Source organism: Halichoerus grypus, chromosome 6 (assembly GCF_964656455.1).
Source record: "Halichoerus grypus chromosome 6, mHalGry1.hap1.1, whole genome shotgun sequence".
NCBI classification, from domain to species: Eukaryota; Metazoa; Chordata; class Mammalia; order Carnivora; family Phocidae; genus Halichoerus; species Halichoerus grypus.
In genome coordinates, this window is record NC_135717.1 from 176,077,875 (window position 1) to 176,102,086 (window position 24,212).

At 54.0% G+C, this 24,212-nt stretch overlaps 1 protein-coding gene across 2 annotated transcripts in view; it reads left to right on the forward strand.

Moving 5' to 3' along the window:
* TBC1D22A (TBC1 domain family member 22A) overlaps window positions 1-24,212 on the forward strand; it is a 319,474-nt gene that overhangs the window by 147,287 nt on the left and 147,975 nt on the right. Inside the window, exon 9 of one of the 2 annotated variants that reach the window (XM_078076759.1) lies at window positions 22,089-22,198. The exons of the other annotated variant lie outside the window; for it this stretch is intronic. Within the exon in view, the coding sequence (XP_077932885.1) occupies window positions 22,089-22,198 (110 nt within the window). The remainder of the gene's footprint in view (window positions 1-22,088; window positions 22,199-24,212) is intronic. 2 annotated transcript variants of the gene reach the window in all.

The window sequence follows — 24,212 nt, forward strand, 5'->3', positions numbered from 1 at the left end:
TGCACCCCCCTGTCTGGTGGTGGGATCCTTGGGGCCTTGCCCAAGACTGCGGGTGTCAGGGGGTGGCGCTGCTGTTAGCCCAGACCTCGGCCCTGGTGGGGGGTGCGTGCAGTCGAGGCGGCGGTCACCTAGCCGGAGGACCCGACACGGTAGGCCGGCCCACCCGCCCCAGGACTCCTGTCGCGTGCCTTTTTTTAGATTAATTGATCTTTTTACGATTCCGTTTTATCTCCTATGTTGGCTCTTCAGTTACATGTCTTTTTTTTTATTTTTTAGAGGTTGTTCTAGGGTTTACAGTACATGTTTTTAACCTATCACGGCGTACCTTCCGGTAGTATTTTACCACTCGGCGTACAGTATAAAAGTTCATAGCGTCATGCTCCCACTTCCTGTCTCCTGCCTTGTGTGACTTGTATGTGTGTATGTAGTACGATGTTGGACGTTTGCTTTTGACTTATCTTGTTTTTTTACATAAACTTTAAATTTTAGAACTGTTTTGGAGTTCTAGGAAAGTTGTAAAAATGGTATGTGGGTCCCCTCCTGCCCTCTGCCCATTTCTCCTGCTATTAATGTCGTACATGAGGATGTTTGCCTCGACTAAGGAATCAATACTGAAAAATTATTATGACCTGTATTCAGATTTCCTTGGTTTTTACTAATGTGGTTTTTCGGTTCCAGGATCCCATCCAGGAAATCACAGGACATTTAATTGTTATGTCTCCTTAGGCTCCTCTAGACTGTGACAGGTTTTCAGATTTTCTTGGTTTTTAAAGACCTTGACAGTTTGAGTCCTTTCCAAGTATTGTGTAGAATGTCCCTAAATTTGGGTTTGTCTGATGTTTTTCTTGTAATTAGACTGGGGTTATGGGTTTTCAGGTGGCATGACAAAGAAGTGACGTGCTCTTCTCATCCCATCCAGTCTTGGGCACATGCTGTCAACATGATTTATCGCTCTTGGTGCTGACCTTGCTTGCCTGGCTGAGGTGTGTCTGTCTGGTTTCTCCACAGAAAAGTCACTCTTTCTTTCCTCCTCCCCTCCTGTCCTCTCTGGAAGGGAGTCACAGTGCCCGCTCCCCCCGCCCCCAGCATATGGGGAGGGAAGTCATTCTCCAGTTCCTTGAGAGCAGAGTATCTACATAAATTATTTAGAATTCTTCTGCATGAGAGATTTGTCTGTTTCCCCCATTTGTTAATTTATTCAACCATATATGTCAGTATGGACCCATAGCTACTTGTTTTACATCTTGGGGTGCAGTCCAATACTACACTGTTTTGTTGCTCACGTTATTTCAGGTTTGGCCACTGGGCGTTCTTTCTGTTGGCATCTGGGCTCCTGTGACAGCCGCTACCGCTGTGAGTGTGTGGTTGTCCCTCCCAGGGCCCAGGCCCTCCGACCAGAGAACGGCATCCCAAACCAAGGTCCATGCACCCAGTGTGCTTGTTGTCAACTCTAAGTGAATGAGGAGGAAGGACTAACACCTTCATGTACCCCTGTCTTTACCATTACCTGTCGTCTTCGTGTCTTTGTGTAGATCTGCGTTTCTGACTGGTATCATGTTTTTCTGCCAGAAGAACTTTCTTGAGCACTTCTCGTACCATAGCTTCTGTTTGTGTGACAGGGTGTTATCTCCTTGTGGCAGGTGTTTTCACTAGGCCGCGCTCTGGCTGGACACTTGTTTTCTTTCTGTACTTTAACGATGTCATTCCATTGCCTTTTGTCCTCTGTAGTTTCTGTGGGGTATCTGCTGTGATTACCATTTTTGTTCCCCCTGTAGGATTTGGTAGAATTCCCTGGAGGGTGACCAGGACCGGTGTTAACGTTGGTCGAGGGCTTACCTGGATCAGGCACGTGGTTTAGCGTAGCTCTGTGTGTGCGTGTCTTCCCAACCACCTCGAGAGGCAGGTGCTGCTGATGGTAGCCGAGGTTAGAGGAAAGAAGCTGAGGGTGGTGGAGATGAACTGGTTTGCTCATGGCACTTCCAGGCGGTGCAGAGCCCTGGCTGCCCAGCCCCAGAGCCTGAATCCCACCTGCTCACTGAGTTCAGGCTCTCCAGAAGCTCGGGGAGCAGGTTGAGCTCACCCAGGTCTGTAAAATGCTGCCTCTGTGCTACGACCTATCGGGCCTTGTAGTCTGACCGGTGGGTCTGCACGGTGTTCCTGCTCGGCTCACAGGCCCTGTGAGTTTGCACGCCCCCTGCGGCCTTGCTGGGTTTGCTTTCTCACCGGTTAGGATTAAGTCCTGGGGAATATGGCACGTCAGTTGCCTAGCACCTGGCGCTGCAGTCAGCCCATGCAGGGGCTCTGTGTTGGGCTTTGCTCAGTGCCAGCAGTTGAATCAGTGACTTGTATTTATGATGTGCACCCTCGGGCCCTCCTCACATAATGGCCTCTGATTGGCTCTCCCTGCTGGGCTCACCTTCCCAAAGCACGGCCTGGCAGTGTCCCTTCATCGCGCACTATGGGACTTCCTATGACTTCCTTGCTCAGATACAGAGTGCTGCCCCGGAGCCCTGACCATTTGTCCCCATGCTCTCCTACCTCTTCCCTTCCGCCCGCGGTTCTGAGAACCTGCTCCATGCTCGTCGCAGCCTCTAGGCTTCTGTTCGGTGTACTTCCTTTGATTAAAACCCCATTTTCTAGAATCATTTCTATTAAAAAACAACAACAACAACACCCCAAAGACCTCATTTAACAGAAAATACTTTATAAACCACGGAGGCCTGGGTAGGAATTTCATGTTTTTTATCTGTGCATCTATGTGCCTGTCAGTTCCATAAACGTTTTTGAGTGTTTCCCCGGGCTGAGCACCACACTAGGACCTGGGCCCTGGTTCTTGGAGAGCTCCCAGGACCCCAGCGCCTGGGAGCAGGTGACGTGGTTGTCCTTCACTCTGAGAGACACAGTGTGTTTGCTCTGGGGCTGAGAGTGGTGGGCAGGGCGGCCAGCCAGGGAGGACCTCAGTGGAGGAGGGAAAAGACATGTGAGGCAGACAAGGGGCCCACGGTGAGACCTGCAGTGCGAGGTCTCAGGGCCTTGCAGTGAGCACTAGGGGCTCCTGCTGGGGGCTGGTGACACTGGCCAGTGGGCTTGGGTTTTATTGTAGGTGGCCAGGGAAGCTATGGAACAGTAATTGTACTCAGGAGAGTCAGGTGGTTAGATGCACATATCTTTTTTTTTCTTTTTAAGATGATTTTATTTATTTTACAGAGGGAAGGCATGTGTGTGTGAGCAGCGGGGAGGGGGGTAGAGGGAAAGGGAGACTGAATTCTCAAGTAGACTCCCTGCTGATCTCAGAGCCCGACTTGGCTGGATCCCACGACCCTGTGATCATGACCTGAGCTGAAACCACGAGTCGGATGCTCAACTGACTGAGCCCCCCAGGTGCCCCTGGATGCACATATCTTAAACACTCTGCCTGTTTATCCTTCGAGGCCTGAATCAGTGGGCTCCTTTCTCCATGAAGCCTTCCCAAACCTCCCTCCCCCGAGCAGGACGGGTTTTCCCCCTTCTTGGAGGCCAGTGTGCTGTGTGCCCCTCTCCCCCTCCAGCCTGCAGCCAGTGGGTCTTGGGCACCTGTTGGGCGACTGCGCAGGCTGTCCCTCCCCAGGTCTTTGGAGCCTGCACTTACCAGGCGAGACCGTCGCTAGTGCACTTAGCTACACAGCTCCTGGATGACAGCAGTGATAGGGATTTACAAAGGAAAGGAAAGGCTGTGTGGATGTGCTTCGTAGCGCGCCCACCCTGGGTGTTCAGTGAGCCCCCCAGGCCTGCTGAGTCCCGTCCCCCTCTGCCGAATGTCACGAACACGCATCAGGCAAGGTTGTGGAAGATGGATGACGCGCCGGTCTCATGCAGCCTGGTGCGTGGCATCTGGGTCATGATTGATGAAGGGAAAATACCATGGCCAGTAGTTAAGTCTTACCATTTGTTGCGGTCATCTCTCACTTTTAAGCCCCTTGAAGGGAAGCCCCTGTCCCTGTGGCTGCTGCAGCCCCGGGCTTGGGCAGAGAGCAGGGGCCTGGGGCACCAAGCCATTGGATTGCCGGAGGGACCGGCTTAGTGCCGATGTCTGCATTCAGCTGACCGGTTGGACAGGAGGGAGATGGGTAGAGAGATCTAATAGATGTAATAGATCTAACAGAGATCTAATAGAAAACAATACTGTGCCGTTTAATACAGCAACTTCTTCACATTTTTTTTGCACAAATTAGAAAAATACTTGAGAATGTTTTACCCAGCGGAAATGGAAATGACCAAACCCCAGTGGAGGGTGTGTAAATCGTCCTGGAATATTCAAGGCAGGATTTCGTGGAAATGACTGAGGTCAATGAAGGATGCATAGATTGTTCTGGAATACCCATGGCAGAATTTCGGAGCAGCTTTGGGAGCGAAGGGGTTATGCTTGTAGTATTTTATTGAACCACAAAATGTTATTTATAACCCATGTCAGGGGCAATTAAACTGATTGATGATTAAGAAAGTTTAATAGTTGAATAATAAGATGTGGTTCTTGACAGCTATTTTTTCTCATTTTGGAAGCATATTTTATGAGTCTAATAAGAGTGTGGAGGATGCACTGTGGAGTGTGTGGTGGTGTAATTATGTGGCGGTGATACCATATTCAGTCCGGTGTTATGTGGTATGTTACTTATAAAAATTAAAATACCAATTATGGTTTTCTGATTTATCATTGAAGTGGTTTGTTAATTTGACTTACCCCAAGCAGGGTTAATTAGTACATATTGACATATTTGATTAAAAGTACCCTAACGTTGAATAAGAAAGGTCAAATGAAATAACTTATTCTCCTCCGTCCACTTACTCTCCATGGCGCCAGAATTCTAGTTACCTTGCTCACTTACGAGAGAGTTTGCTTGGCCTGGCAGCTCCCCGCATGCCCTGGGCCGCCGAAGGCTGCGCCCCACGTGTAGAGAGCAGTGTATGGGTTTTGTGGCAGTGTTTGTCTTTAAGAACCACTTCTTATGTTTGTGAAAAGCAGACATATAGTTAATGCTTTTTAGAAAAGGCAGAAGCATTACAAAGTCGGAAACGCAAATGACTAATAGATGGAAAAAGAAAGTGTAGCTTTGTAAGTAATGAAAATGCAAATTGAAGCAGTAATGCAGTTCTATTTCTGTCTGTCAAATTAGCAAAGATTAAAAAAGATAATACTTGGTGCTTTTCAGGTGAGAGGAGATTGACACCCTGTAATCTTTCTGTGAAACCTTTCTGGGAAGCACTTTGATGCTTATGGAAAGGCTCGGTGCCTCCTTGTCTCGAGGAAGTAGAAAGAGATACCGTGAAGGGGGAGGTGTGGGGATTCAGGTCACAGGGAGTGATCTAGTAGGAGCTCCAAACCAACCGGAGGTCCAGCCATCAGGGAGGTTTAAACTAGTTGTGGTTCAGTGATGTCCACGCAGGCTTGAATTTGATTTCGTAAGAAATGCTTCTTCCAGTATGTGACAAAAGACCAGGGCATAAATAAAAACAATGGGACATAAAACTTCATATGTAGTGTCAGTTCTGGATTATTAAAAAATGTGTGTATGTATGAACGTTACAGACTAAATTGTTTCCTTCCCAAACTCATCTGTTGGACTTCTAATCCTCGGGACCTCAGAATGTGGCTGAATTTGGAGAGAGAGTCTTTGTAGAGACGATGAAGGTTAAGTGAAGTCATTAGAGTGGCCCTAATTCAGTATAAATTGTCCTTACAAGAAGAGGAGATCAGGACACACACCCACACAGAGGGATGACCATGTGAGGACACAGGTTGAGGACAGCCTTCAGCAAGCTCAGGAGGGAGCAGCCCTGGCCACACCTGACTCTGACTGCAAGACAGTGAGTGTTGTGGAGGCCGCCCCGTCAGTGAGACTCTGTGGTGGTCCTAGCAAACGAACACAGTGACCTACAGCAGGGTCTTAGTTAAGCCTGCATTGTGTATTGATTGATGCTTTCTTTTTTTGTGTGTACTTTTCTGTATTCTTCAAATTATTTACAAGGATCATGTATTGTAATAAAAGCATTGTTAGAAAGGTTGCTTCCATGTCCGTAGAGAGAGCTGGAATAACCAGATGGCAGAAGACCCCTTCCTCTTTTGGAGCTTGGCCTGGTCCCCCCCTATGTGGAGGGACTTGCCCTGGGGAATACCGAATATTTTCTCCAGCCCTTAAAGTGGTCTGATTCTCAGGGTGTGGCTTCGGGAAAGCATGCAGATCTGTTGTCCATGCGAGTGACGGCATGGTCACCAGATGGTGAGCGCGGCCCGGTGGCGTGAGGGAGGGATCTGCAGGGCTTTGGCTGGGCCGTTTCTCCCCTTGGCTTTCATGTGAGGGCTTCAATGGGAAACCACCATGTACCCTTTGAGCTCTGGGTCTCTGGGATCTGAGATTTACAACCTCTTTGTTGCCAGGCCTGGAGCAGGATCCAGCCTGAACCAGCTCCCAGAAGGAGGCCTGGGAGTTGGTCGGGTGGAGACCAAGGGAGCCTGAGGAGGCAGGGCGGCACTGGTGGGGCCCGGGAGGGGAAGCTGGGCGGTCAGGGGCTCCCTCTGACATCCACAGGGGACCACGAAGGCTTCACAGTTGGAGGGTCACGGTGGGGTCTCTAGCTTCTCAGCAGCCATCGCGCCCAGTCCAGGCATCAAACGCCGGGGCCTTTGGGACCCAGTGAGAGTGCCCGCATCTTCACCCTGTGCACGTGGAGGCCGGAGCTGCTCCGTGAGTGCTGATGCAGCCAGGCTGCGGGGGGAGCACGGGAGAGGCCGTCCTGGGGGGGGGGGGGGCGGGCGGAGGCAGCTCGCCCTTTGCCAGGAGACCAGCTTGCCTCTCCCCCAGGAAAGGGACAGCTGCGGCTAGTGAGGCGTGGGGAAGCGTCCCCGGCAGGTGCTGCGGTGGGCTCTTTGTCGAAGGAGCTCTCTGCCCGCATGGAGGCAGGAGACACGGGACCTTGTCCCACTTACCCGGTCGTGGCAGGCTCCGCCGAGGGCACCCCACTCTCCTGTGTTCTGGATTGAAGACAGTGTTCTGACGTGGCAGGAATGTGAGTGCTGGGGCAGGCCAGGGGTGCAGGGGCCCCGGAGGAGGGGGACAGTCTGGGACAGGAGCCCCTGGAGGTGGTGGCTCCGGTCCGAGGGTCCTGAGGGCACAGCCTGAAGGCCTTGCAGTGCCTTTAATTTGCATATGTGCCGCCCTCCCTGGGTGCTCGTGCTCTCTGGCGGTGGCATTGAAAACCACATCAGGTCTTTCTGGGTCCCCTGGTGGCTGCGATCTGAGAGCCCCCAGTTCCTGGGGGCTGTGCCAAGCTTGCCACCCCCAGCCCCTCCACAGCACCTTGCTGTACCTGTGGTCCCACGGCGGCCAGCATCTTCACCCTGCTCCCTGCGGGGCTGCTTACCCGCCTGTCCTTATGCTGGTGGGGGGCAAGGGCTGTCTGGGCAGGGGTCCCCGGTCTTGTCTACCTGGGCGGCATGCTTGCTGTCGGAGAGCTGTTGGAACTGGTCAGATGTGTTCATTCAGCACGAACCCTTCCTCTCCCCACCAGTGCGTTCCCCAGGCTGCTGGCACCCTTCCCTCCGGGTTCCCCAGAAGACAGTGGGCTCCGTGGCTCCTCAACAGTTTCTGTTCAGGGCCTCCTGAGTGGCTCAGTCGTTAAGTGTCTGCCTTTCGGCTCAGGTCATGATCCCAGGGTCCTGGGATCGAGCCCGCATCGGGCTCCCTGCTCAGTGGGAAGTCGTCTTCTCCCTCTCCCACTCCCCCTGCTTGTGTTCCCTCTCTTCTGTCTCTCTGTCAAATAAATAAATAAAATCTTAAAAAAAAAAAAGTTTCTGTTTGACCTTTGCCTCCCCTGTGGACATGCCGAGTGTGAGCAGAGCAAGCATTTATTTCTAGCGGCAAGGACCCTCCGACCTCCTTGCCCAGGGTCACTTTGCTTCTGCTTCTCACCATATGAAACGGAAAGCCCTGCAGTGCAAGAAGCACCAACAAATGCTCCCGAGGGGTGGGGGTGGACGGTCGGGGGGCACGTGATCATCATGGAAGCTGCCTCATTGAACCACAGCCAGGACCTACCCCGTTTCACACTTAACTACAAGAAAAGCTTCACGCTTCAGGCAGGTGGAAAGAGTGACCCTGGTGTGGTACGCAGAGGAGAACGTGTTCTTTCTCCGTGGATTTCATGGAAGAACTCCAGCACTCAGCAACGCTGCAGCTCTGTCCCACTGGAAGCACCTGCAGGAGCCGAAGCAGGAGCCCCTTCTGGGCATGAGTGACGAATGGGGCGTCTGCTGGGACTGCCCTGTGTCAGTTTTGTTACTGTGTCTGTCCCTGATCACCCCTGGGTGGGAGACGACAGCCGGGAACGGGCGGGAGTGGAGATGGCCTGGGCCGGCATGCGGTGGTGTGCGAGGGTGGGGGGGTCGCACAGTAGGGGCTTGCTTGGGCTTAGCCACCTGCTGGGTATGCAGTGCCGTGGAGGACGGGTGTGGGCCGGCCCCGGGCATCGCTCCCCAGTGTGTGAGGCCTGTGGGGGCCCAGGCTGTCCCCCTGTGGCCACACACAGGCCCGGGGCCTTGGAAGGGAAAGGCCCACCTCTTCACTTGCCTGCCTCTGTCCTCCCTCACTTGGGTGCCGCAGCCCTGAGCTCATTTACCCTCTGCTTCTGCGCCAGAGTCGACCGAGGCCCTCCTTGCCCCCACGCCCCCTCCCAGCATTCTGGCCCCAGTTTCAGTGCTCTAGCCGGCACGTTTGTGCTTTGGTATGTGTTGTATATGACTTTATTTTTCTGGCATATGCTGTATTTTTTGTTCTTTTGAGCCTCAGCATGGACTTGGCTTTTTCAGACTCCTTCATCCTATTGACCTGTGGTCCGTGTTTGCCTTTTGGTTTCTGTTGGCCTCTGGGTCCTTTGAGCAGACTTCCAGCTCTGCCCCCAGGGACTTTGGAATGCCTCCGTGCTGTCAGCAGGCTCCTTGTGCATTGCTCTGCCCAAACGCAGACCGGCTGCTCTCAGATGGAGCGCAGGGTCAGAGACTAAGATCAGTTTTCTCTCTAGTGCCTAGGGAAGGGGAGTCACGCCGTGGCAGTTGGCTGCTGGTGACCGAGCACAAAACAGGTCAGGAATCTCTGCTGCTACTTCCAATTGGACCAGTCTGTCTCTATTATAGGTAACAGGAGAGACAGGCCGTCTGTTTCCTGCTTGTTGGCCGCATGCATCGCCGTGACAAAGATAAGGCGAGGTACGGTGTTGGGCCGATTTAGTGATCTGTTTTCTCTTGCTGTCTTTGTGATACTGAGTCCAGGGCCCTCCCACTGAGCTGAAGTGTGCAGGGGCAGCATGATGGCCCTCTCTGCCTGAGAAAATACATTTTCTCAAAACAACGAGAAACCCACACCTGGGACTCCCAGCATGAGGGGAATCCCAGACGGTCAGTGGGAAATGACAACAAAGTGATTCACCACCGACACCGCCTTCGAGCCTTTGCCCGGGGTCCTCACCCCTTCATTGCACAGTAACTAGTGCTGGTTAGCGTTGGTTCATCTGTTAACCCATGTAGCTTTAGTGTTGAGTCCTCATCTCTGAACTGTCCGTGAGTGAACACAGGTACTTGTTACACCGGGGCATGAAAACAGCCTCACTGTTAGGAAGCCAGTTAAGGGCTTCAGAACACGTCAGGCATCGTCTGAGGGGTGCAGAGCCCTGCTGCGGCCCCCGCGCTCACCTGCAGCCCCCGCTGCATTTCCGTGTGGTTGGACGTTCAGCCGGCGGTCAGCTGTTCTAGTTGGGAACTAAGTGAATCAGAGGTGGCTTTAAGGGACAGTCACAAAGACACTTGTTGAAGAAAGTCACACTTCTCCAGAAAATACAAAAATGCACAGTAAGCCTCTGTTTCCTGAGCTGTGTGTGCCTTCCCAGCGAGCAGAGGTGGAAGAGCTGCTGAGGAGAGATAGGTGGGGCTGGCGGTCCTGGAAGATGCTGGCTATTGTGGAAATTGCAAACCTGCCTTGAGATATTTCACCAGTATTTGTCAGGAGCCCTAAAACGTCCTTACCCTCTACCTGCCGATTTCATTGGAGATGCTTATCTCGAGGAACTGATTCTCAATGTGGATCAATCCCTTATGCATTCACGATGCTCAGGGGGCATCCCTCGTCATGGGAAGTGTTTAGGTGATGAGAGCATCCCAGAGTAGGGGTGTGGCCAGCTAACCGGGTCGCGCCAGCCCTCTAGCCTGTTCTGCACCATTCTACAGTGTGGCTTCAAGTAGTGTCTATAAAATGGAAAATTCTCATTATAAATGTCAGATTTCAGCAGGGTATACATATTTATCTTCATGATGCAACTGTAGTCCTAGAAGAGCTGAGCAAAAAGCGTGCGTGGAAAAATTGGAATGTAACTCCACTCAGGTATCCTGGCCGTGCTTTAGGTGGTAGACATGGCAGATGTCCCCCCTTACCTGAAATACCGAGTTCCTCAAATTTTCTGTGACTGTGAATGCAAATACCCAGTGCCTGATCATCACACCCCTGCGGGGTCTGGACGTGCCCTGGGGACCTTTCCCAGGGACACGTTGCCCCCTGCACCACACCCTCCCGGGGCCCCGAGGTTCCAGAGGCCTGGACGCACCTGCGTACCCACGGCGTATGCGGTGGTGGTCTCCTGGCCACGTTGGTTGGCTCTGAATGGAACGGCCACTGATTCCTTTCCTCTGCCTTCCCCAGTTCCCAGTGCACTTTCTACTTACTGTTCAGGGAACTAGAAACCTCCCAGGACGAAAGGCGCTGTGGTCTCGGGTCCAGCAGGAGCGGCCGTTGGGAGCCCACAGTGATGCCCGAGCTTCGGGACTGGAGTGTGGGCAACGGTTGCTGTTATGTGTGGGGGGCTCCCTCCCCCTCCGGGCTGTCAGCTGTCGGTTTTCTGGCAGGTGCCGAGTCGTTGGCTGTGCTGTGGGTCGCAGCCCTGGTTCGGTGTCACCTGTGCGGGAAGGCTGGGCAGCCTGCTTCACGCAGTCTTTGTCCAAAGGCTTCTTAGTGCAGGGATGGGGAGTGCGCAGAGCTGTTTGTAAATCGGGTGTCTGTCATTTCGGAAGAGGTTTATTTCTTGGACTTTTCCATAGTCCTGCCTTTCGAGTAGCTTCTTGGCATGCGGTGGCCGCGCTGGCTCTCCTAACTCCCGGGGACCTTTGGCGTTTGCAGCAGCCATGAGCTGGGATGCCTGGCCAGGGGAAGGGAAGGGCCCCGTGTTCCTTTCAGGGGAACAGATCTCTTCTTATTGACAAATCAAAGAGCCACGCAGTTGATTGAGTTATCTTGAGCAGGAACGTGTTTCAGAAATGTAAAGGAAGCAGTCCCATTTTGCTCTGACCTTGTGGTTCAGTCCACAGACTGCGCGTTCAGCTTCTGTTTGTGGTTGCCGCATACCCTCCCTGGGGTTCTATTCTGTCCAGTTGGGATGGTTACAGCGTACGTTCCCTGTTTATGGTTCATTTGCTGGCCGTAACAGAGAGTGAAGAGTGTGCTGAAATGTTTAATTCCTGATTGATGGGCTGTCAGGGCTTGGCCAGGCTGCTGAAATCTAGCTGTGGGGTTGGTTCTCCAGCCTAGTTCCTGGCAAGGCCCTGCCTGGGGAGTGACCACAGATGGCCTTTCACACAGACGTGTTGGAATCCGGGCAGAGGCAATGACCGTAAACCTCATTTCTGTCTTTGTGCGTGACACCCAGGAGCCGGGCACTAGGGAATGCCACAGCCCAGGCTGGCTGTAAGCTGGATCAGAGGAATCCCAGCTGGGATGTGAGTTAGCAGGAATACACGGCAGAATTTGGGAGTTGACATGTCTGCATGATTTATTGAGGACCAGGAATGGACAACAAAAGTAACTTAGTCTTCTGTAAATGGCCCCAGCCGGAGTTACCTTGCTGGAGCTGTCAGTGAACGCTGGATTGTCCATCAGTTAGCGCAGCAAACTCTCCCAATTAACCAGTACTTTAGGATCCTACATCATCTCAGTGACAAAGGTACTTGTGGTATGACTTTCTGTAAATGAATTTCTTGGCTTTTTGCCGTGTTATTACTAGCAAAATGTGATGGCATCTTACGCATACAATGTCCCATTTCACCGTCCAGCCAGTGGGGCGCAGGGGCGGCCTGCTGGTTCTGGTTTGGCAAGGGACTCACCCCGCGGGGCCCAGCTCCCAGCCAGACCGTGAGCCGTGCGAGGACTGGGCCATATTCTTCTGGGTTCCCAAGGCCCCCGTCACATGCCTGGCACAGCGTCTGGGCTCAGCGGAACTCTGTGGCTCTAAAGGGCTCTGGTGTGTTCTCTCAGGCTGGTTTTCAAACCCACTGATCCTTTCCTTAGCAGAGCGTCTGTGTTTGGGGGGCTCCTTGTGGTTCAGATGGTTCATGGTGGGTATTTTAAACTCTGACAGTTGACCGGTTTTATTGGTGAGCTGGTGTGCATCTCGTTGTATGTATTTGTATTTGTTCATGACTCATGCTTTTGTTGACCATTCTCTTTGTTTTGAACTGACTTCCTTTTATAAATAACTTTGTTGAGATATTTTCCTCATTTTTAGTGGGCTTACTTATATATTTTTCTTGTTGCATGATAATTTTTTGCAGAACTTTTGATATTAATCCTTGGCCTGTAATATGTTGCGAATGTTTCCCCAATCTGTTTTACTTTCTAATTTTTTTCACTTAAAACCATTTAAGATTTGTGTATGGTGACGTGGCCCAGCATTTCCTTTTGTGCTGGGCTTTCCCCTGGGAGGGTTTTGCCAACCTGCGCACACGAGTGGAGTCCGGCGTCCCTGGGGCTGTACTGTGGTCTGGCTGTCATCATCGTCTTGGGTGGGATGTCTGCTACACAGTGGGGTGACATTTCGGCATGAGGGAGCACTCTGCGTGCATCTCCTGATCCCCTGCTCGAGGTCGTGCACCAAGGCTTGCGGGAATGAACTGTCTTGTGTTGGTCAATCTTTCTTTCCATTTGGCTGCATTATTAATGGTTTGAGTGAGGGAGCATTTGCTGATTGATTTAAAGACCCATTCATCTTTCGAGGAATTATTTTTGACTTAATTAGGTAAAGGGAATAGATCAGTTTAATGGATTGATTTATGATCAGTTTGCACGTTCAGATGATCATGATTCTCGCAGGCTTACTCTGTGTGTGAATCTGCCGCCTGCCTTCTGAAGGATGGGGGTCTCTGTGGAATCTCCTGCCTGGCAACACGGCTTCAGAAAGACGGTCGTGGCTGCAAGTCTTCTGCTCTTTCCTCGTGAACAAATAACGAGGGGCCTGGATCCTTCAGTGCAGTGACTATATGTGAAGGAGGGCTTTCGTCCTGTGCCCTGACGAGAGGTTCCCAGCGCCACTGCGTCTCCGGAGGCCGCTGCAGGCTCTGGCGACGTGTGTGCCCCATGAAGGCTGGCCGAGTGCGGGAGAGGAATGGGGACCGTGTGGAGCCTGCCCCAGCGGGATGCTGGGCTCACATGGGCATCCTGTTTTCCCGAGAAACAGCGTCTGCCGTTCTCGGAGGCGAAGCTCAGCAGCCGTCAGAGCTTTCCAGGGGGTCTCAAATTAGAAAACAGTTTGCCTTGTTTTCAGAGAACTCCGGGCTTGCGTGGAAGGGCGGCAGGCAGGGCCTGTTTGTTGTGTGTGATGCTGTTTGCAAGAACACTTCCTTCAGTTTGGACGAACTCTTGTTGATTTAAGCGTTGTTTGCATTGTCATTAGTAGAAGCAAGTTAGACTTGATACGTTGTCTTACGTTCAGCAATAATTTGGATATTTCTCTTAACTGGAGAAATTGGGATTAAATTCTTTCCATTCTTCATAGAACATCTTGGCATAACGTTCACCGTGTTCTGGTTGCAACTGTTGATGTAATTACTCGTCCTTCTCGACTGAGCCCCTGGCCGCAGTTCATGCCCTCGCTTGGCGTGTGTTTACCGAGCCCCTGCTGTGTGCTGGGCCCTGGCGGAGGTACGGGGACACGAAGAGCATGGCAGGGGCGGTCCTGCTCTTGTGGGGCTCTTGCCGTGTCAGGCAGGGATGTACGCGGACGTGAAGACGCAGTATGCAGAGTGGGGATGGATGCAGCTGGTGACACTTATGTGCAGGAAGTGCCGAGAGTGGGCACGCTGGCGTGCCACCTCCTGTCCTCTGCAGCGGGCGGCCCAGTGCCTGGCATTTCATGGTGTGCCGCTGATGTGTTCTCTGGCAGGCCTTCCTCACTGGAGGGGCATCAGCGGCGGGCCCAGATTCTTCTTTGTGCCTCAGTAGTTGTTGCAGTTTGTAGGCTCTGCTTGGGAGCATCTCCACCACCTCTCGCCTCCTTTCGTTTCCACGGCGCTGTCCCCAGATGGGATCCCTTCTCGCCTGCAGCCCTGTTGGCAGACGCCTGTGTGAGGAGTTACTCTGATGTGCACACGTCTCTGGGGGCTCCCCCTTTCCTCCGGAAGGAAGCCCAGCTCTGGAGCTGGGTGCCCGCGGCTGCGGTGTCATCCTCATGAGCTGTCCCCTGCCTGGGTCTCGTGGACATCCTGCAGGCTTACTGGCTCCAGGCTCTGCGGTGCCCCCCAACCCCCGCCCCGTCCCCCCATCCCCTGTGCTTGGTGCTGCCGCCTTCCAGGGCTCAGCCCCAGCGCCTCCCAAGGCCACCCTCTCCAGGGGCGGGGACTCTGCTCTTCTGAACCTGCCGTGCCTCCCCCCGTCCCTTGTCACACGCTCACTCGCCACGTGGCCGGCTCTTTATTTACATCTCTGTAAATCAGTCTGGTCAACAGATATTGTAAGTAAGCCCGGTAAACGGGGCACGAGTGCCTCAGGAGTTAGTAGGCGAATGAATGCGTGTGGCCCCTTCCTCTGGGCTCCGTGGCCGCTTCCCCATCTCCGCCTTTCCCCCAGCCAGTTTCTGGTACATGAAAGTGCTCGATACCTGTTAATGGAATCGGTATTTTAACCAGTCGCATTTCTATTAACAAAAACTCCGACTCACAGCATTATTAAAAATCAAAGATCCAGTCAAGACAAAAGAGTGTTGTGAAATTAAGATTTTTTTCTTTTACAAAAATGACGTTGTAGAAACAAGGATCATTAAAGAAGCAGACTTTGCCTTCCCCCTTTCCCTCAGTACCACCCAGGGTCCGCTGTCGGCGCTCCCAGGAGTTGCTGGGCGCTGTCTTTGGCGTGGAGTCAGGCAGCAGGGCGCGTCTCCGGAGGGAGGAGCAGCTGCGCCATCAGCGCTGTCCCCGGCCTGCAGTTTGCAGGAGGCTGGGGGCCCCTGATTGGGGGTGCGCTCAGGGTGGAGGGGGACGAGAAGCAGAGTGGTGCTGCTTGGTTCTTGTCTTTTGGGGCCTGCTGTGGGCCATGAGACCGATAGTTGGATGTGGCCACATTGTGTCATCTTGCCTGGCCCGTAACGAGGTTTGTCCTTGGTTTGTCCTTGACTTGTAACCATCGTCTGCTGGTGTCCCGTTGTCCACTGACCATTTGTCCATGTCTGTGGGCTGCACGTTTGCAGCCACGTACCAGAATTGGGAACTCTGACAGTGGTTTAGTTTGTAACCTTGAGTTGGACGTTATTTATATTAACATTAAACATTAGTACGCTAAACCAACTCGATCATAACCTTACTTGTTCTTGCTGAGCCACCGAGTTTTGTGAATTTATGGTCTTGAGTGGTGGCCCCTCTCTTACTGTAACAGGACTTTTCCCCCTGCCTTGGAACCCAGATCTATGTAATTAAGTGCTAAAACCTCCATCACTGAAGTGTCAGCGTTTCAAATTTGAAACTCCCAAGTTGGGCAATGCAAAACATTAGACCGTGGGGTGATTCCAGCTGGCTTACAAAGAAGAGAATATTTTTGATTACCAGTTAAGCTCCTAATTACGTGAAGAGGTTTATTGTAGGGTTTGTGCGATGCGGATGATTAATGCAGTCCTAACAGCCCGGGCGTGCCCCCCTCCCTACCCTGCGCTGCTCACCGTGCCTTGAGCTTGGTGAGGCTGGCATCTCCCGTTGCCGTGGTGATCCCGTGTCACAGGCTCTGTTTAAATTTGAGGTATTTCTCCCTTTCTGGTTACCAAGGTGCCCCATTTGGTTTACTGTGAGGGAGAGCCTGGCCACGTGCGGGCCTCTTTAGTTTCTAGCACACCCTGGTCCTTACGAGATCCCAGCCTGAGCTACCCTGGCTGTTCCCCATGAAGCGGGCAGGTGTCGTCCTGGAGGGGAGCCTCTGAGGAGCGAGTCCCCAGAGACCCAAAGCTTGAGTGAGCTTGGGGTGGTGACAGGCTCTTTTGCCCACCACATGTTTTATGACTGGGGGAGTGTTGTTTTACCTGTGAGGTTGTACTTTTCTAGAGTTGTAGCGGCTCTCCCCTCCTCTCCCTGCAGAGTCAGAAGCCTCTGTGCTGCCCTGTCTCAGACCGAGAGGCTGGCCGTTGTCAGCTGGCCTCCATTCACCAGCAGGTGTGGCTGCTTCCTGGCACATGACGCTCCTGCGGGTCCTTCGTGTGTCAGCTGGGCACTTACCTCCGCGGGCTGCTTCGGATGCAGTGGGCCCTGGCGCCCGAGGACGCGCTCTGTCCATCGGTGGCGGCGGTCGCCCTTGCTGTCTGGTGAGCAGCCTCATCACCATGACAGACTTGCTTTGAGCCCATCACCCTGCCTCTTCCTTACCCACTGAGCCTGCTGGTTTTCTGGATGTGGAAACGTGGACAGGAAATTACTGCTCTTTATTTACCGAAGATAGCTTTTTGGATATTGCAGAATAGCAGTTACATCCGTATGTGGTTTTTTCCTTACCAGCCAGAATGTCCTCCATTCTTTTTTTTTTTTTTTTTTAAAGATTTTATTTATTTGATAGAGAGAGACACAGTGAGAGAGGGAACACAAGCAGGGGGAGTGATAGAGGGAGAAGCAGGCCTCCCGCCAAGCAGGGAGCCCGATGTGGGGCTCGATCTCAGGACTCCGGGATCATGACCTGAGCCGAAGGCAGACGCTTAACGACTGAGCCACCCAGGTGCCCCTGTCCTCCATTCTTTTATTAGTTCCTTATATCTACCTACCCTTCTGCCGATCCACCCACCCACCCAGGCTGGTGGACGAGTCACGACTGACTCTGGATGGGCTCATTGTGCGGTGCTGTTCACATTTGTAGGGTGGGCAGTGCTGACCCCCCCACTGATCGCCAGCAGGTCCCTACCCTAATTGTCCTGACGCCCAAATGCCCCACGAGCTTCTCAGAACGCTTAGAAGGGCACCACCACCCTTGGGAACTTTCTCTAGGGCTATCCATGGAAAGATAGACCTTAGTGAAACTATCCCAGCGGCTTACACAGTGTTTTTTTCCCTATTGCAAACGTCCTAAGTGTTAATTGTGAAAATTTGTGTTCTCTTTTTACTCTCTACTTTTCTGCAAAAAGTGAAGAGTTGTAGTTACCACCACCCCCAGTGTTCTTTCCCGGGGGCACCACGGTCATGTTTCTCGCATCTTTCTGAGCAGTGTTCTCTGGGTGCTTGTGCACAGAGACAGGTGAGGGTTGGAGTTCTTGATGTGAACGGTGTCATTGATAAAGATGGGATGATTTTACAAATTGCTTTTCCAACAATATGGCAGGGTAGCATTTTCAGAGAATTTATTTAGATCATCCCCTAAAGCCGTTTCATGATTTGAGAAGGCAGGTGAGAGATTTTATGAATTAAACGGCTGTTTTTACATCTCGTGCCTGCACGCGCACTTGTGGTGGATTGTCCGTCCCGGGCCGCAGTGTCTTCCCTGCCTCCCCATGTGCCCTTGGCTCAGCCTTTGCACGTGCTGGTCTCCCTGTCGCTCTGAGCTCGGGGTCCCCGAGGTGCAGGGCCTGGCCCTGGTGGGTGGCGCTGTGGACAGCTGGGGGCGGGCCGGCTGCAGCTCTCGGACGGCGGTGCGTGCGCCCATGTGTGTGCTGACGGCGTACGGTAGGCCGTGGAGTCCAGCCCAGTTTCAGATGAGACAGGTCGGCTTAAGTTCCGTTGTTGGGAGTCGTGTGCTTGGTATCAGTGCTGCCTTCGCGAGTGCGCGGTACCTTCCCTGCGCTGGCTTCCGGGGCCTGTCAGTCCTGCCTGGCCGGGAGAAGGCCGTGTATGGGGCACTTGGGCTCGCGGTCCGGGGGTGCCCTGTGCGGCAGCCACCTCCCGTGGCAGCCGGCGGCCTCGAGCAGCTTGTGGAGCCGCTCCTGGAGCATCTGCGTGGTGTGGGTCGGCACGAGCTCAGCCCACATCCCCGTGGCCCGGGGGGCTGGCACCGAGAGCCCCTGCCCAGCCCCGGCCCCACCCCCTCTGTTGTTGCCAGGCTTGTCCCGTTCCTGTGAATCTACCGATTTCCCCTTGGAGTTGTGTTCCTTTTTTTGAACCTGGGATTGCCTGGAACCATCCACGTCTGTGGTTTCCTCTCCTTTGTGATCTAGGCGGAGCAGTGTTCCCCGTCTCTCCCCGTCCCTTGACGCGACACACGTTTAGGGGGCAAAACACTGCATGGCGCAGCCTCTGTGTCCGCGGACAGGAGGGCTCCTGAGGCCCCAGGCTTCCCTAGTGGCTCCCCGTTCGGGTTCCCGCCCCCTCGGTCCCCTTCTTGCCCCAGAGACGTGGAGGCAGCATGCCCTGGTGGGAGGCATGTGGGGCTTGAGTTGTAAGCTGTCACGACCGTTGGCCATTTAGGGGCCTGCCTCTGAGGGCCCTCCTGCCCCACAGAGCTGAGTGTCCCGGGCCTCGTGGCAGATGCTGCAGTATTGGCCTCTGACCGACAGCACCTGGGCTGAGCGTGCGGCTTTTGCTCTTGGTTTGGTCCGGGCTGTGCCCCCAGGAGGACCCCGTAGCAGCTGCGCCAGCCTTGGTGGGGTGTTCTGTTCTCGGCTCTGACCCTCTGCGCACGGCGCAAGCCTTCCGGAGTGTTCTGTGCTGCCTTCTGCATTTTCTCCCGTGTCGGCCGATGTTTTCTCCAGGAGGACGGATATTTATCTCATTCTGACAATGAGGGTCATTCCGATTCTCTTGGCTTTTTTTGAAGACAGATTGGCATAGGGGTTCTCTGAGTTAAATGTCATCACTTCATTACATTGAAGAGTGACAAATGGCCCGTTGTGAGAGGTGACACCTGAAAGAGGCTGCCCAGCTGACCTTTCCTGGCATAAGGCAGTTATCCAGCTAAACAGACCGAGAAACATCTCCGAGGCCTGTGTCCTGATCTCCTGCGTTGGGGGGCCCGCTGCCCCTTGAGCTGGGAGGCTCTGTCCTAACAGCCGAGGCAACCTCTTGGTGCTTTGAAGGCCCTGGAAAGAGAGAATGCGTCGATGGAAAACGTCTCAAGAGGAGTCCTCTGAGGATTGTGGCAGAGTCCGTTCCCTGAGACAGGGGATAAAATCAGACCTGCTCTAGGGGGCGGGGTGTGGAGCTGAGTCCGCGGAAGCCAGAGGAGGCCGCTTACACTCGCGCCCGCCGGCTTGCTCTTCCAGCAAGACGGTGTCATGTGCTCGGTAGTGACCGCGGGGAGACCTCGTTTCCTCCTCTGTAGGCGGGCGGAGGGGCTTCCTCCCCCTAGGCTGCCTCAGGCCTTCAGGGCCAGCATTTCCGGCAGAGCCATACAGGCAGGTCTTCATCGGAGGCTGTGCGCGGGCCAGACGTTGGCCTCCCGGGACAGCCGAGGTCCGAGGCCAGGCACCTTGCTGGGTCGTGGCCAGGGGGCAGAGCGCTGTCCGGCTGTGAGAGGGAGAGCCCACAGCCCACGGGGCAGCTGGGACAGGGCACAGGTCCCTGGCGGGCTCGGACTGAGGAGAGAGCTCAGAGCCGGCCAGGCCGGCCTGGGGACGCTCTTCACCACAGTCCTGCACCCGAGGGGAGGGGCTCTGAGCTTCTGCAAGGCATCGCCTCTTACCCGTGTCTGTGCCCAAGGCCCTGGAGCGTGGGGACCGAGCCACCACACGGGGAGCTCCTGCTGTGTGTTGTCGCGTTGCCCCAGCGAGGGGCCAGCCCCGTGTTCTAGAGGGGACAAGTGATGGGCAGTATGGCCCACCCGTACCTCGGAATGTTCTTCTGCTATGGAGAGGACTGAGGTGCCGGCACACGCTGTGGCCTGGATGACCCCAGGAGCTTGGCACTGAGTGAAGGGAGCCAGACACGGAAGGCTGCCTCCCGCACAATCCCGTTACGTGGAATGTCCAGAACGGGCAGATCCACGGAGGCAGAGCACAGAGGGGTGGTTGCCAGGGGCTGGGGGAATGGGGAGTGCCTGCTGATGGGCTGGCTTGGGGTGGTGAAAAGTTCTGGAATTACGTGGTGGTGATGGCTCTCCAACTCTGTGAGACACTAAAACCCAGTGAATTGTGTGCTTTAAAAAAGGTGAATTTTATTGTATATGGACTACATCGCAATAAAATAAACCCCTGAACGAAACCAAAATGCAGAAGGGCTTGTTAAGTGAGCGGGGGAGTGAAGGAATAAGTGGGGACAGAGTGACTTTCCTGGCCACAGCCCCCACAGACGTGGTCCTGGGCGCCCCAGGGACATGCGGTGACAAGGGGCTGAGAGCAGAGCTGATGGGGACGTGTCCTCGCGGCTGTACATGGCTGGGCTGGATGTGCTTCCAGGGCTGGGCCTGCCTGTGTAGACCGGTGTGGCCCCCACGCAGGGCCTGGCCGGGCTTGGGTCTGGACTCGCCTGGCCTCTTGTCACCATTGTGGTTTCTGTCGTGAACAGGGAGCAGAGTGGAAGGGGGTTCACCGTGGCTCTTGCAGCCATGCGCTGTGACGTGCGGCGAGGCTGTGTGGGACTGCCTGTCAGGAGGGCCTGCGTCCTGACCACGCTGCCACGGGCTGTCCCCGGGGGCCACACCTGCTGTTTCACTGCAACCTGTTTCCAAGGGGCGCAGTGGCCGTGGGAGCAGACATATGACGGGGGTTCATGAGCGAGGACGTTCGGTCGTGGGGAGGAGCGCCTGTCACCTCACAGCTACGCAGCAGGTGGTAGCAGTTAGTATTCTTAGGGTTACTGTCACCTCTACCTGCTTAAAACTTTCCAGATATGTTCTCGGCAGAAATGTTTCTTTGCTTCAAGAACGTTTTTCTTGCAAGGATGCCCTGCATGTTGGCAAAATAAAACAAAAGTAAATAAAATGAAAAAACAGAATGCACAATTTCTAAAACATTTATGAGTGTTGTGCTGGATGATAGCAGCTTTTGTAAGGATCTAAAACTAGTTCGTTCAAATGTCTGATAAGCCGTTTCAATTAAGTGTCTGTTTTGCATTTAAAAAAAATTTTTTTTTTTTTTTAAAGATTTTATTTATTTTTTTGACAGAGAGAGAGAGAACACAAGCAGGGAGAGTGGAGAGGGAGAAGCAGGCTTTCTGCAGAGCAGGGAGCCCGATGCGGGGCTCGATCCCAGGATCCTGGGATCATGACCTGAGCCGAAGGCAGACGCTTAACGACTGAGCCACCCAGGCGCCCTTGCATTTTAAAAATTTTAAGTTATGTTCTCTCATTGGGTTTTTTGTATTCGAAGAAAGAGACTGTTCAGAGCACTGCGGCCTGTTCTTTCTCTTCAGGCTCCTGCTTTCACGGGTCTCGCCTGTAGCCAAGGGGTCTTCGCCCAGCGTGGTTTTGGAAACCCTCACCGTGGGAACCGGTTTTGAGAGAAATTATTGTCTAATGAATATGTAACCACATTAGAAGCAGAATTTTAAAAAATCTTATGAAAAAGCTTTCAGACCTGTATTGGGAATAAGTAATGTCTTTTAGGCCCTCGCTTATTAGGAGGTGAAATGCCTGAGAAGCAATAATTTATAATATATTAATTATGTTAATTAATTGGAAAAGACTCAGAATATTAATTATCTGCAACTAATTAGGTATTAAAATGGAGAACCATTAAGTGATGAGGTTGAAGCCTAGGAGCCATCTAGTTTGAGCGAGAAAAATGGGCCCCGGCGTACCTTGCTGCCGCGTGCAAGTCTCTGCGAGCCGCGCCCCCGCCCCCGCCCCCGCCCCCGCCCCGTGGTGTGTCCTGTGGGTTAACTGCTCGCTGTCTTTCGCATGCTCCCTGGCACGCAGACGAAGAGGACGTGGACGCTGCCGACGTCTCCCGCGTGCCCGCAGACGTGCTGCGTGATGTCGAGGCCGACACGTACTGGTGCGTGAGCAAGCTGCTGGATGGCATTCAGGTGAGCCCCCGCCGGCCTGGCCTCTGATTCCGAAACCAGCGTCGCGGGGTGGGGGGCCCTGGGCCTGCCGCATAGGCCTGCCCCGTGCGCAGCTTGGCCACGTGCCGCCTGCGCGGGGTCGGCGGGTGTGAGAGATACCGCGTGCGCGTGCGCACACACCCCTGCATCTGCAGACAGTCCCGGTGTGCTCCTGGGGCCTCCTAGGGCGTGGGGCTCTCCCCTCCCCTGCAGTCTGACTCCCACACATGGCGAGCTCCCCAGCTCCGCTGCCGGTGACGCCAGGTGATCCCAGCACCAGATGTGGGGTGTTGCTGATAAGCCTGGTGAGCTGTACTCAGGGCAACCCGCCCCTTACGGGGCATCCGAGTTAGGGCCTCAGAGCCTCACCTGTCACCCTGGGCCCATGAGCAGCCGGCCCCACAGTCTCTGCTGGCCCCGGGCCAGGGGTCTGCTGGTGGGGGACTGCAGCTGTGCCCAGTCCCCGAGGGAAGCACAAGCTGCTGGAAGCCCTGCTCCCCGTGGCCGGGGCTCTGCTGGACTTGCTGTCAGTCGGGGTGGGTGGCGGAGATTTTTGCAGAAAGGCTGCAGGTCTCCCAGGGCCGGGGTGATTTTATGGAAGTGGTTTGGGGGAAAGACCCTACACAGAGTAGGAAGGAGGATGGGAGCCTGTTGATGTAGCAATCCGTGGTCGAGGTAGATGGAGGCCCCCTGGTGGGTGTGGACCATCTTAGGTTCACTCTTGCCAACACGGCTTTCCTAGATGCACACTCTGCGCCAGGGGCTTCGTGCCTTCCTGGGGAAGGAGAAGTATGTCAGCAGACGCCTCCTAGGAGCTCAGTGTGGGGCGCAGGGTGGACCCGGAGGGGGCATAAGACGCGTGCTCCCGAGGACCCGATTTGGGAATGCAGCGAGACTTGGAGGAGGGGTGACGGGGTGGGGGGTGGTGTGTAGAGCCCTGAGCAGGGTGTGGTTGATGGAGGTTTTCTGCGGGACCTCATGGGCTGGGTTCATTCCAAAGATGCCCCAGGGACGGAGGCCGTATGGGCGTCTGTGCGCTGCGCCGGGACCCCGTTTGTCGCAGGTGAGTAGGGGAGAAGTAGATGGGGTGCACTTGTCACCTGCGTTTCCTGCCAGGCCAGGCCTTCCTGAGCCGTTGTCATGGTGCTGTTTCTGACACCGCTGCCCGTGGAGGCCTTGGCTCAGCTGCTGGGCTAGAAGGGGCCCGAGGAAGACTTTTACACGATGTGGTCTCCAGATTTGGGTCCTGAGGTTTAATTTGAATAAATTAGCCAGAATGACTGTGTGGGAGAGAATGGTGTGGGCTCACCTTACTTTTGATAACTGAGAAGTGACAAAGGGCAGGTAGAGGCCCTTCCCGTAATGATGAGTAAGAACCTTGTTTGCATCTGACAGAGAAAAATACGATTTTGTCCCAAGCCTCGATCTATCATTCCCCTCCATTGTTAATGTTTTCATATGTGTTAGTCTTCTCCCAAAATGTAAGACTTTTTTTTCCCCCGTTTAGAAAAGGGATTGAATCATAACGTGAGACCTTATAAATTTCAAATGTCACTTCTCTTATCACGAGTGATGGAATTCCTGCCATTTAGATACAAGATTATCCCGCTTCTATTTGTGAATAAAATCAGCTCTACACTGGAAGTGACGCTGGCTTTTCATTTTTCACCTGCGGTTTGCTGTCTGATGGGATGGCTTTGGGCCAGGGTTGCGTGTGCGTGTGCGTGTGCGTGCGCGTGCGTGTGTGCAGCGCGGCTCTCCCGGTACACGCCTTCACCGCCCTCTGCAGGCCGCCGCGAGCCACAGGGCCCTGACGTGAGCAGTGTTGAGGGGTGCCGGTTTCCAGCACTGGGGCACTCGGGGAGACCTGTCCTTCCCTGAGATGAGGCGAGCTCCTCTGGGGGGCTGTTGGGCGTATGCGGGTGCCCCCGCTGCTCTGTGTGGACAGGTGTGAGGGTCTGAGGGACGGAGAAGCAGGCGGAAAGACGGACCGGGT